Raw genomic sequence first — 11806 nt, forward strand, 5'->3', positions numbered from 1 at the left:
TTGCCCTGAAAATTTCCGTTTTCATATGCCAGCACAAAAACAAATATATTAATGCAATACTCTTAAGAATTATGTTGGAAGAATGTGTCACTTTAATGTCTTTAACAAAAAGTGTGCACTTATTACATAGAAATACTGGTTGCTGGAGAAATTGTTGTTGCCAAGTGGCTCATCATTTTCCTGTTTTGGGAATGTCCTGTTCAGAAAAATTGGACTGACGCACTGTAAACAGTTTTCAGTACAGTCGTTCCTTTTGACTTCATACCTTTGGCTACAGAGAAAACAAGCCATTAAAAAAGAAATTGACGACACAAACTGAACCAAACATCAAGAGCTGGGCTGAAATAATAACTGCATTTAAAAAAAAATTGAAACGATTATCTTTGGATTTAATTGGCAAACTGATTATTTGACAAACTTTTGACCGAATGGGACTCAAACGTCGACCAATTCCCTGCACGGGATCTTGTGCTTTTTTGCTCTCTCTGTGCTGTGTTCTAGGTTCTGTTTTTTAGTGTGTTTGAAATGTATAATTGAAAAATAAAAACTATAAAAAAAATAGAAAAAAAAAAAAATGCTGCTTATTCCTCCATTTAAAGAAGGAAAAACTGCTTTAGTCTGACATTTCCAGATCCTCAAAATCGCTTTCCATTGATTCAATCACTCCAGGCTTGGTGGTGGTAAACTACTATAACTACAGCTGCCCTGGGGTAGACTGACGGAGCTGAGGTTTTCCGATATCTACCAACTTCGACCACTCACTCTGCTTTCATACAATGTGGGCTTGACACAACAACAGTTTGCACTAAGTAGTAGTTTGCTCAACACTGCTTAACTTCTGAGATCAGACAAAATCAGGCCTCGATAAGTTAGTATGACTAAAGCTAGTATTATCAAACAAAAATACAGTCCATTTTCTATTTACGAACGTTGCTGTGTGAAGGTTCTTGTTTTTTAAGTAGATAAAACACAAGTCATTATACCGTTCAATTACTATTTATTTTCTTTGACAATATCTGGCCATTAGTGAGATAATTTGATCAAATCTAGTGTGAAGCAGGTGTGATTCAAACGTGTCTCAATCCCACGGCGTATGCGACAAATTCATTCTTAGATCACTTCAGTGGGCCGTCAATTTGCTTATTTTTGCTTGTACATTTTCATTTGCCCAGTAGTAAATGGTTGACTGGGCTTCAAATCACTCCCTTTCACCCACATCCTTGTTACCATGGTGCCCGCATGCTGCGCCAAGGTGACTTCCCACAGCAACAGTCGCCATATAATCTTAAAGTTACCTTCAAAATCGAATAGTTGTTTGGCGTAACACGTGCATGCCTCGTTTTGGCATTGATTAGGGAATTACACTCTCTTTATCTCCGTGACTGGCACCGGGTCTACGCGAGGGCGGGCCGAGCAGGGTTTGACTTATAAGGCTGACAACGTCTCCATTCAAGCAGCTAATTTAAGAGCGGCTGCTGCTCTGTCTAATTAACAATTTACTAGGCCATCAGTCAGCCTCCCCATTGTGGGAGAATCAGCGCCACCGTGCTCAGGCAGCTCGGCACGCTCCCACATCTGCAACAGCATCAGAACAAGCATGCAACTTTCATGGAGACAAGAGGAAGAAGCTCTAAACAAGCTGAAGGGTAAAAATAAATAAAGTTTTTTGTTGTTGAGAGTTCTTGCTGGGAGAAATGATTAGGGGAAGGTTCAGTTGAATAAACCATCAATATTGATGTTTTAGCGTGTCTTAACGTTTTCGCTATCAATTTAGCTTTTTTGTTGATAATAACAAATTAAAAAAAACTCAAAGCGACTGGATAAATCAAGAAAAATAACTTTGATGAGTTGTTGTTAAGAAGACAACTGTGCAGCAACAATTAGGAATAATTATGAAGAATTAAAACGGAAACAGGAAAAAAACAAATAACTATAGTATATTAAAATGTTCTATTAAGACAAAGAACTAATTTGGAAACTTCCTGACTGAATTGGGGATTTTTATATTTATTTTTCCTGTTTCATTTGCAGGATTCGCCTTTTTAGATTCTAACCATTTAAAGTGGAAAGCCTAGATTGAAAAATGGCACTGCGCACTGGCGTGAAAGAGGAAATGTGTTTTGCCAAATTAGCCTCATGTGCTTGTGTGTGCTCGAAGCCGCAGCCGTATAACGTTATTGTCGAGTAAAAGGAATCAAGTTGATGTGTGCTCAACCCCCCTGGGAGGTCGCCTCTCAAGTTTGCTGGTGCGAACGTGTCGCTCTTATGTAACTGAAAATCGTACGCGCATTTCCCCAAAACAAGGCCCTGGGAACGTTAGTGGGTTTGATCTGTGTCAATGTCTTTAGCGGATTACGATGACTGTCAAAGTGGATTTTGGTAAAGAGGCATAAATAAATCCGCCCATTATGACACCGCCGCCCCAATAGCTCCAAGGTTACATAACACTAGCGCTCCACCTGCTGCCCGCGCACTATCGGCGAGTCTAACGCTCATTGTTTTGATCTTATTTTTGGTTTAAGTCTGAGATTGTGCAGGCGTAGGTTGGGGTCAGGAGTGCAGTTTGTTTTATTTACCCCAGGCAGCACAACAGTACAGAGGAAAATCATTGATCTCATTATTAAACAGGGAGCTCATGGAAAATGTCATCAAAGCAAACCAGCTGCGATGTTACCCTGTGCAAGAAGAGGCGGAGTATGTATTTACTGTCAGATTTCCACATGTTATGTTAAAAATTCGACAACGCTACATTTTTAAAGTGTCACGTAAACATGCATAAAGAGCTGTGTCCCTGTGACCTATGCACACTGACCAATGTCCTGCCTCAATATCTGGAAAGGAATCACTCTGTAAAGCTAACGAATTGCTCCAACAGCAAATGGAGACAATTATCTTTGGACTGAATTTGAACATTTTCTTAATTGCTTAATTGCCTTAATTATATCTGATGCTTTAGATGTTGATTGGGATTTCCTGTGTGTTTTTTTTTCCTGTGTTTATAATGATAACGTGTCCTAATGCGAAATATTGGACTGAGATTAATAATGTGTTACAGAACTATGTATATGGGCCTCAAACTCCTGCCATGGACATAATCAGTGGAAATCAGGAAAAAAAATTGCACCGTCAATCAAGGACTTGACCTACATTATAATGAACATACGGAATATGGAGAAGATTATGTTTGGGCTTGATTGAAATTGGACAAATTTGACCGACTTTGGACTAATTGGGATGTTTATTTTGGAGTCGTGTGCCTTAGTTTTATCTGGATGTCTTTTATCGTGATTTTATTTTGTCTGCTATGTTCTCTCTTAATTTAAAACGAAAAAAAGAAGCTTGCGGTTTTGTTTCATCAATAATATCAGTAGAAGATGTTAAAAATACATTTAGACATAGTTTGCCATTGAACTGAAAAAAAAAAACAGTCCCATTATGAAATAACCAAAATGTAAAATATTTAACAAAATATATTTAATCAAATATATTTAATCAAATGTTAAACACTCAAAGCCACTCAATACCTTTTCTCAGAATGAATAAAACAATTTCAAGCACCCAACACCGTGAAACAAAGGTATCATAACAAACTTCAAGTGGAATAGCAGCATTTTAAAACATTCTATAATATTGTTGCATCTACAGTAAATTGCAGTTTATATAACCCGTATTCACCCACTTATAGCTCCATCATGCCGATTAGAAGTGAAAGGCCTTGGAGAAAGAGGAATCACCTGGAGCGGCTAGTTCCAAGGATACGCGAGGCCCTGTGTGTGGAGGGAGTGGGTGTATTTCTGTGTGCACGCGGCATAAACAAACGCAGGGATCCAGTTGAAGGTGAGGCCAATTAGAGGTGGTGCCTGAAGGAGTGTGTTCATCAGGATGCACTGAGCAGACGGGCAGATCCACTCCCAGATAGCTCCAAGTCTGTCACTGTCACTATAACGGCAAGCACTATTGATGCGCTCATTCTTTGGAGTCACAGATAAGAAATGTAAGTACAGTGACTGACACAAGAACGTATGTGTCCCTGTTCAGGCCTTGGGTATAGTATGAAACGGGGTATAAGGAATCGAATGGGGTGTTCTAATAACACTAAGGCTCTAGATCAGGGGTGTTAAAAAACTTTTTTCACTGAGGGCCGCATTTTGAAACTTATACGAGGCAAAGGGCCGCAAACAACCTGACAATATTGAATTTGTTGAATGACATGAAGTGATTCATTCAAAATTTTGCATTTGACATAGTTTGGATGAGCCTCCACTCCTTTAATAAGACTTGGAACATTAATATTAGGTTGGTATAACATCACAATGCTTAATCTTTTCAATTTTACAGTAAAACCTACTGCTTCTTGTTGTTTGGATCAACTTAGCAGGAAGCAGGAGGGCCAACAAAAATGTGTCTAAGGGCCGCATTTGGCCCCCGGGCCGTAGTTTGGACATGCCAGCTCTAGATGATTAAAAAGAAAAAACAATTTAGAAGTACAACTATTTCGTTAACATTTTTGACTCAGGGACCGGCCTCCTGCTGGTGCCCAGAGTCAGGACTAAACACAACCTCGTCTTCCTGAAGGGGTTTTTAACCATATAGTTGTTTTCCCCTCTCATTAAACCACTCAAAGTTGTATTTAGAGTGATTCATGTTTCATATTTGGGTTATCTTTCTTATCCTGAGTACAAGATGTCATTGTCCTGATAATGCCCTGATATTGCCCTGATAATGCCCTGATAATGCCCTGATAATGTCCTGATAATGCCCTGATAATGCCCTGATAATGCCCTGATAATGTCCTGATAATGCCCTGATATTGCCCTGATAATGCCCTGATAATGCCCTGATAATGTCCTGATAATGCCCTGATAATGCCCTGATATTGCCCTGATAATGTCCTGATAATGCCCTGATAATGCCCTGATAGCCCCTCTTTCAGCGATCCCCAGATTGCCCATGGATACATTGCCACGCCTGCACTCACTCCGTTGCACAATTTTATTTTCTGAACCGGTGACACAAGTGGGATTCAGTAGCGTCATGTAGCCATTTTGGCACAAATGAACAAGTGAACTGCAGCTCTCCGCGGGGTAGCGTAGCGTTAAGGGGCAGTGGAAAACAGCACTGCAGATATCTTTTTTTTCTTAGGATTTTTGGACTTGTAGGCTTTATTCGAAGTAATTGGAAGTGAGCAGACTTGGTCTTTTTTTAAATTAAGTTGTCTTGGATCAATATTACAATTTAAAATGTCCAAAATATAACACTGATCCCCAGATGCCATAGATTAGAAGTATATTGCAGACAAAAGCACAATAGGGCTTCTTTAAATTAAACTTAATAATTATGTTTTTAGAATCTATTTGTTTTGCGATTTCAATGCATCTTGTTCTATTCTGTAAAGCAATTTGGATTACTTTGTGTATACATTGTGCTCTAAAAATAAACTTTCTTTGCCATTAAAGAATTGTTTTAAACTGTCATTGTTCTTATGGATTTTCTAAAGTTTAGATTGAACTATGGCAGGATCTGGTTGATTTCTGGACTTTGTGAGGCCAGTTTGTTATTTGTAGAGTTTACTTTGTGTGCTTGTTTCTCCTATAAAACACAATTAGCACATTCTGCAGGTGATACTGACCAAGATCAAGGCTCATGGAGGGTCCACCACCACAGAGAGAAAAAAGGAGGAAGACAATTAAGAAAAACATGGGGGAAAGGATCTTATCAAGAAGAAAAACTGTTTATTTACAATGTTGTGAATTCTGATTTATCGCTGTAGTGTAAGTCAGTTGCTCAATCTCTTTCTGGACTATACACTGACTCCATTGCATGCCATGCGCCGACAGAAGAGGCCTCACACGCTACCATTTTCCTTTTTGCTTTACTTTCCACCTTTAATCCTGAATTAGCTTAATCGAATGTCAAATGGAATAAAATGCACTTTAACCAACAAGTATACACTGTCCTTGTTCTGGTCTTTGTTCTATCAAAAGAGGTTTTGACTTCTGCTCCGGCGCGCGTATTTCCAAAGAGTTTCATGAAAGAGTCAGAAGATCCATTTGCTGGATGTCTCCCCTTTCTCATTTCTCAATAAACCATACTGTCACTTATTATTTATATAGAGATACAGATACAAATTTGTCCCGGACCATATCGCCTATTAAAAATTGACTTGTCCAACCCCAGGTCATTACCAGAATAAAAAGCAGTGGATACTCTATGCAAATCCTAACCCAGCGTCATCCCAGGATCCTACTTTCTTTCATTTGTGCCTCATCTGCACAACTGGCTCGGTTACCGTGCCGATCTGCAACCCAGTAATGAGCCTTATTATTTTCATACCTGAAAGCCATCCCTCGCAGCTACAGCATCAATTGTCAAAAGATTTTTTGGGTGGAAACGGGAAACAAATGAGCCCAAGGAGACCAAGAGAGAGTGTGGCTATAAAAACTAGAAATCTGAGTGAAAATTTAATCAATAGGACATTTGTATTGAATAAGCACCTTTAGCAGCTATACATACTTTATGCATATTATGCTTTGATTGCATTTACAAATTCTAACCTTGACATGAATAATGCTGAAAAAAATGCATCCATAACTCAGAGGGATGGAAACACCAGACTGTTAGAATGGTATGAGGCAATGTTTGTGTCGTGTTGCAGAGACAAATTTACTTTTTATGCATTTTATTTTTGCTGCGTTATCAAGGCACGGAGCTATGGGATGGGTATTAGTCTGTTGTAAATCACTTCTTGGATCAGGAACATTTACAAGACTCAATGCACCTCTGATTAATATTATGTTATCATTTCATTATTTTTCATGAATTCGATCATAGAGCATGTTTCAATGTTTTTATTCTTCACATTAAAGCAGTTTATCTAGATTTCCTGATGGCATCTTTAAAAGTGCACAAGGTCACCTGACAGTTTGACGGCCAAAATCATATTTTTGTCACACTTCAGAGAAAGATTTTTACAGCCAAAAAAACTATCCTGTCCAGTGTTTCTAAGTTTCTATTTTTCTGGGTGGAAAAAACTTGAAGAATTACTTATTACTACTTATGCTATGAGGCTAAGCTTGTCTCCATGTAGATGTTACTGCTTTGCCTGGAATGCCTGAACATCTTTAATGTCATTCTTTGTAACGTTAGTGGCATAGCAATAGCAAGTAGTCCTCCACCTGAAAAGTGACACAATGAACCATTAATAAGTCTTACTTTAACTAAGCTTTGGTTGTCCTTCTGAAATGTGTTTCATCATCTAAACTCCACAATAGTACTCACCGTAATTCCTTCTACAATAAAGACATTTTACATCCCATTTTTGTTTTCCACCTTTGTGTACAGTACTTGCTATGCCAAAATAAGCTACATCCTCACAAACATTTGCACTGTATGCATCCCTAGACAATGATGGCCCAATCCCAAATTCTCTTTCAAGAAATGGCGGATGCTGCGTCTCATTGTCAGTTAGTGGCATGATGTCTGATCCCACCTAAAGCTTCTATGCAAATGAGCTATTGTGTTTTGCGCTCCCCCATCAGTAGGTCTTGATTCCTTTCCTAACAAGTATCTGGCCACCTCAGATGCTGCATCGTGTGGCCTATTTTACTGATAAATTGGGACAGCAAAACTGGCAAGGCACTTCCAAAACAATAGAAAGTTAACTAATTGAAAAAAAACAAACGCTAAACTGTATTGTGTGTGTGTGTGTGTGTGTGTGTTTGTGTGTGTGTTTGTGTGTTTGTGTGTGTGTGTGAGTGTGTGTGTGTGTGTGTGTGTGTGTGTGTGTGTTTGTGTGTTTGTGTGTGTGTGTGAGTGTGTGTGTGTTTGTTTGTGTGTATTGTGTGTGTGTGTGTGTGTGTGTGAGTGTGTGTGTTTGTTTGTGTGTATTGTGTGTGTGTTTGCGTGTGTTGGTGTGTTTGTTTGTGTGTGTGTGTGTTTGTGTGTATTGTGTGTGTGTGTGTGTGTGTGTGTGTGTGTGTATTGTGTGTGTGTGTGTGTGTGTGTGTGCGTGCGTGCGTGTGTGTGCGTGCATGCGTGCGTGCGGAGGTTGCTTGAACGTGTGCAGAGACGCTTTTTAGTTCCACTATAATGACTTTATCCATTCATTTGGGTTTTATTGGCTTTGCTTGGCAGTAGACAGGGAGCAATGGCACCCCAGAGCAACAGCTTTTGTCCCACAAGAGGCATTAGCTCATGCGCTGACTGGGTGGAAAGGCCAGTAAATAAAACCGTGACACTTTAAACACACTGCACGTTCGGCTATATTTCCCCCAGCCAATCAGGAGTCCTATAGATGGATTGCAATTAAAGTAGTGCCAGCAAAAACACAAACAAAGGTGAGTGACATGCGCCTTAATCCAGACAAAATGTGATTATAAAATAGGAGATGTCATTCATACTATACCGTGAAGGGCTATATTTCCAATTTGGATTTGAAACGCTGGTTCAGGCTTGTCAGTGTTCCATCTATCTACAGTGTGTATCTATAAATATATATATATATATATGTATACATAGACAAATATGCTGCATAACTCAGTTGAATAATGTAACTATGGGAAGATTGGACAGTTTTTAGTAAAGAAGAATAGCCTGGAAATGCACCTACATGAAGTAAAAGAGCAAACACACAGCAGAGAAAAAAATGTGTATAGGACAAATTTGCACACACAAGCAAAACTATAAATATTACCTTCCTGCGGTGAAGCAAAATGATTACAAATCAGCTCAACTCCACTGCAAAAGCTGTTTTTGTTTTGTTTAACATCTGGACAATTGGAAACGAGTCTGTAAAGCCATGTGTATGCTTTTTGAAAATCTGTCTTTAGACGTCCAAATTAGGAAGTGTTATTATGTAGATACAAACAAACAAAACTATAATTAACATGATTAGAAGAAAAAAACATACACATTAAACTGTAGCTGAGACGTATAATCTCAGCACAATGAATGTTGAAAACCTGTCTGCGGGGCACCAGGGACCTGCAGCCATTCTGTGCCAAGTCGAGCTGTGTGCACTTGAATCTGCATCACCCCGTGACATATCAAAGAGAATGCACAAGTAGATCGTGCCACTTTGATTTTTTTTTTTTTTTTCTGAGGGAGAAATGCAGTTACTTGCTAGAACCACAGTAATCTCAGGATTTCTTCCCATAATCCCACAGTTTTAGCAAAGTAATGAACGCGGAGGAAGAGCCAGTGGAAAGCACATTGCATAAGCATGACTCCCTCTCTCCCCTAACTGTCTCTCTCCCTCAGTGTGTGTGTGTATGAAGAGGATATAGACACAGCTCCCTACCGGGAACACCATGGTATCCTCCTTCAAGTACAGTAGGAGGAGGACAGTAATGGACAAATGCATAGAGGACACTGTAATGATTGAACTCGGAATCATCCAGGAGGTCACTTCCTGTTTGTACACTGCGAGTGACTCGTTAAAGTCTATGTCATGTACTGTTCAGTTAACAACTTGTAAGAAAAATAATATTGTTACATAAGATGGACAACTCTAGACTCAATAGAGGCCATTTTAAACCTTTAGACTTCAGCATGACGTTCAAATGTAACGCTGGATCTTATCTCTTATCATCACTTTAGCAAGGGGCTGATATTTGGATTAAAAACAATTTAAAGTAATGTTGATAGATAGATATAGGGAGGGAGCGGGCGTGTGTGTGTGTGTGTGTGTGTAAAAATATACTCGAAGACTGCCCATATGAATATGTGCTTTCACAACAGGGAGCTTCTGCCCCAGTGTTATGACCATAAGGTCCGGCGTGCACAGGGAAACACGTGAGCGCGCGTGCGTGTACACGCAGGGTGTGTCGGGCAGAGATGAGTCTTTCCCACCAGCTTTTCTTAACGGATCAAATTGGATGCGCACAATCTGATTCCCAGCACGCCATCTTCTCTGCTGCTGCTGCATGTTTTCAGCCGTGAGAGAGCACGCGCACTGACTCCAGGTGCATCTTCCACATGTCCCTGCCTACACAAGTGCGTGCGACACGCACTTTCACTGACCTTTATTTGGAGAAAACAGCCCTCTTTAGAATAGTGGAGAAAACTCTACGGCGTAATTCCTGTCACTTTGGCAGCGCCCTGAGTGGGACGATGCCACAAAATAGCAGCACCAATTAAATCCGCCAAGGAACAGAAGGCTAGAGGGGTAGGCTGGCACTGCTGGGCAACCGAGCCACAACAAGCCCGGTCAAGCCAAACAGACCATCTGCAGACTTCATCAAAGCCACCGAGCGGAGACGCGGGTTAAGTTTCAATATCACGCAGAGAAAACTGACCACAAACACTCTCCCACTCACAAACTCAACGGGCAGCAGTCTGACCAGTGGCCGAAGCTGCTTTGAAATAATAAGTCAAGGTCGTTAAGTCAGCCAGTATAGGATCCATTTGGATTCGTGTTTTGCGCATGGGATAAGAGCACAGTTAACAGCCGAGTGAACTCAAATGAGTACATGAGCTGTGTGTGTTCTCCGCGCACAGCTCAGAGAAACGCTGGCCCATGTGGATTAAGCCGTGCGCAGTATCACAGGCGTCTCCTCCACTCCGTCAGTCTGCGTTAACTTCACCAAGAGCTTTTACAGCGTTGTGTAGCCCACTTACCGTCCATACTTGCGCTCTTCATTGTGGAGATGAGGGGAGTTATAGCAGTGTAAATCCAAGTAGAACGAATCCAAGAAAGGGAACGGGAATCCAGGGTAGGGTGATGGACAGCTGTTCTGCGGACCGTCAAACTTTAACCGTAGGTCTTCCCGAGTGGAGAACTGAGTCTCCAGTGGCACCCGATTCCAGTCATTCGGGCGAAAGGCTTTCAAAACCAAACAATAAACAAATATCCAAACACAGTCACGTCCAGGGGGTGAAATAAAAAGGTGTAGGACGCGCCAACAAAGTGCCCCTCACACAATCAACGACATAAGGGAAGCAAAACGGGATCCATGGTGCACATATCCAGTCCCAGCCCGGATTCACACTTGTCCTGAACACATATTTCCACAAAAATAAGGAGAATAAGTGTCCGTGCGGATCTCGGCCACTCCACTCTGGCGCGCGACAGTGTGAGTCTAAAGCGCCGGGTGGTGGGAGGCGAGGGAGGGGCGCTGAGGTGCGATGGGATGAGAGAGATAGATGGAGACAGATAGAGAGAGAAAAGAAAGAGAAGGAGGGTGGGATTGGTGAGATATGAATGTTTTATGGCGCTGTATAGACTGCAAAAAATATCCAGTTCTTTCAAAGTGGATTTTTAGATCAATCAAAACCAAACAAGCGTCGTTAATCTGAGAAAGGAGGAGTAATGTGTTGCGATTAGCACTGGGTGTTTGCCTACAGTTATTTGCAGAAAGATTGCACACTGACACGACAGCGACGTGATGAATAAGTTCTTTTGCAAGACCTGAAGCAAGCCGTGATGGTTTGTTCATGGAGACGTCTCTTGCAGAGCGCCCTAATGAATGTTTTATTCACGGGGAAGCGGGGCAGAGGGGTTTGACGTGAGGGGAATCTATTTTAATCGGAAGCACGGACAAGGCACGCATATGGAGGCTGGGAGAAAACTTAAAAAGTCTGTATCCGGGCAGATTGGGTTGTAAAAACTGAAAAGTCAGAGCGTATACTGCAGTGGGAGTGAAGATAAACGGCCCATCGCTGCTTGTTTTATTTAGATGAAGTGTGCAAAGGTGTTTCGTGTGGAATATGTGCGGATAATAGTGAGCTGTGGGGTAGAGCATGGGTAGTAGCAGCCCTCTCTGGTCTGCAGCGGAGCCCGGGAGGAGCGAGTTCACACAGCAATCGC

General features: G+C 41.1%; 1 protein-coding gene across 1 annotated transcript in view; it reads right to left on the reverse strand.

Annotated features, from left to right (window-relative positions):
* The window catches only part of rtn4r (reticulon 4 receptor), a 68045-nt gene extending 56927 nt beyond the window's left edge, over positions 1 to 11118 (reverse strand). The window contains exon 1 of the mRNA XM_072432579.1: positions 10618 to 11118. Within this exon, the coding sequence (XP_072288680.1) occupies positions 10618 to 10639 (22 nt within the window). The 5' untranslated portion in view covers positions 10640 to 11118. The remainder of the gene's footprint in view (positions 1 to 10617) is intronic.
* Positions 11119 to 11806: the final 688 nt, after the last annotated feature.

The sequence above is a fragment of the Eucyclogobius newberryi genome, unplaced genomic scaffold (genome assembly GCF_026437365.1).
Source record: "Eucyclogobius newberryi isolate DKJ021-1_F unplaced genomic scaffold, fEucNew1.0.hap1 SCAF_6, whole genome shotgun sequence".
Classification (NCBI taxonomy): domain Eukaryota; kingdom Metazoa; phylum Chordata; class Actinopteri; order Gobiiformes; family Gobiidae; genus Eucyclogobius; species Eucyclogobius newberryi.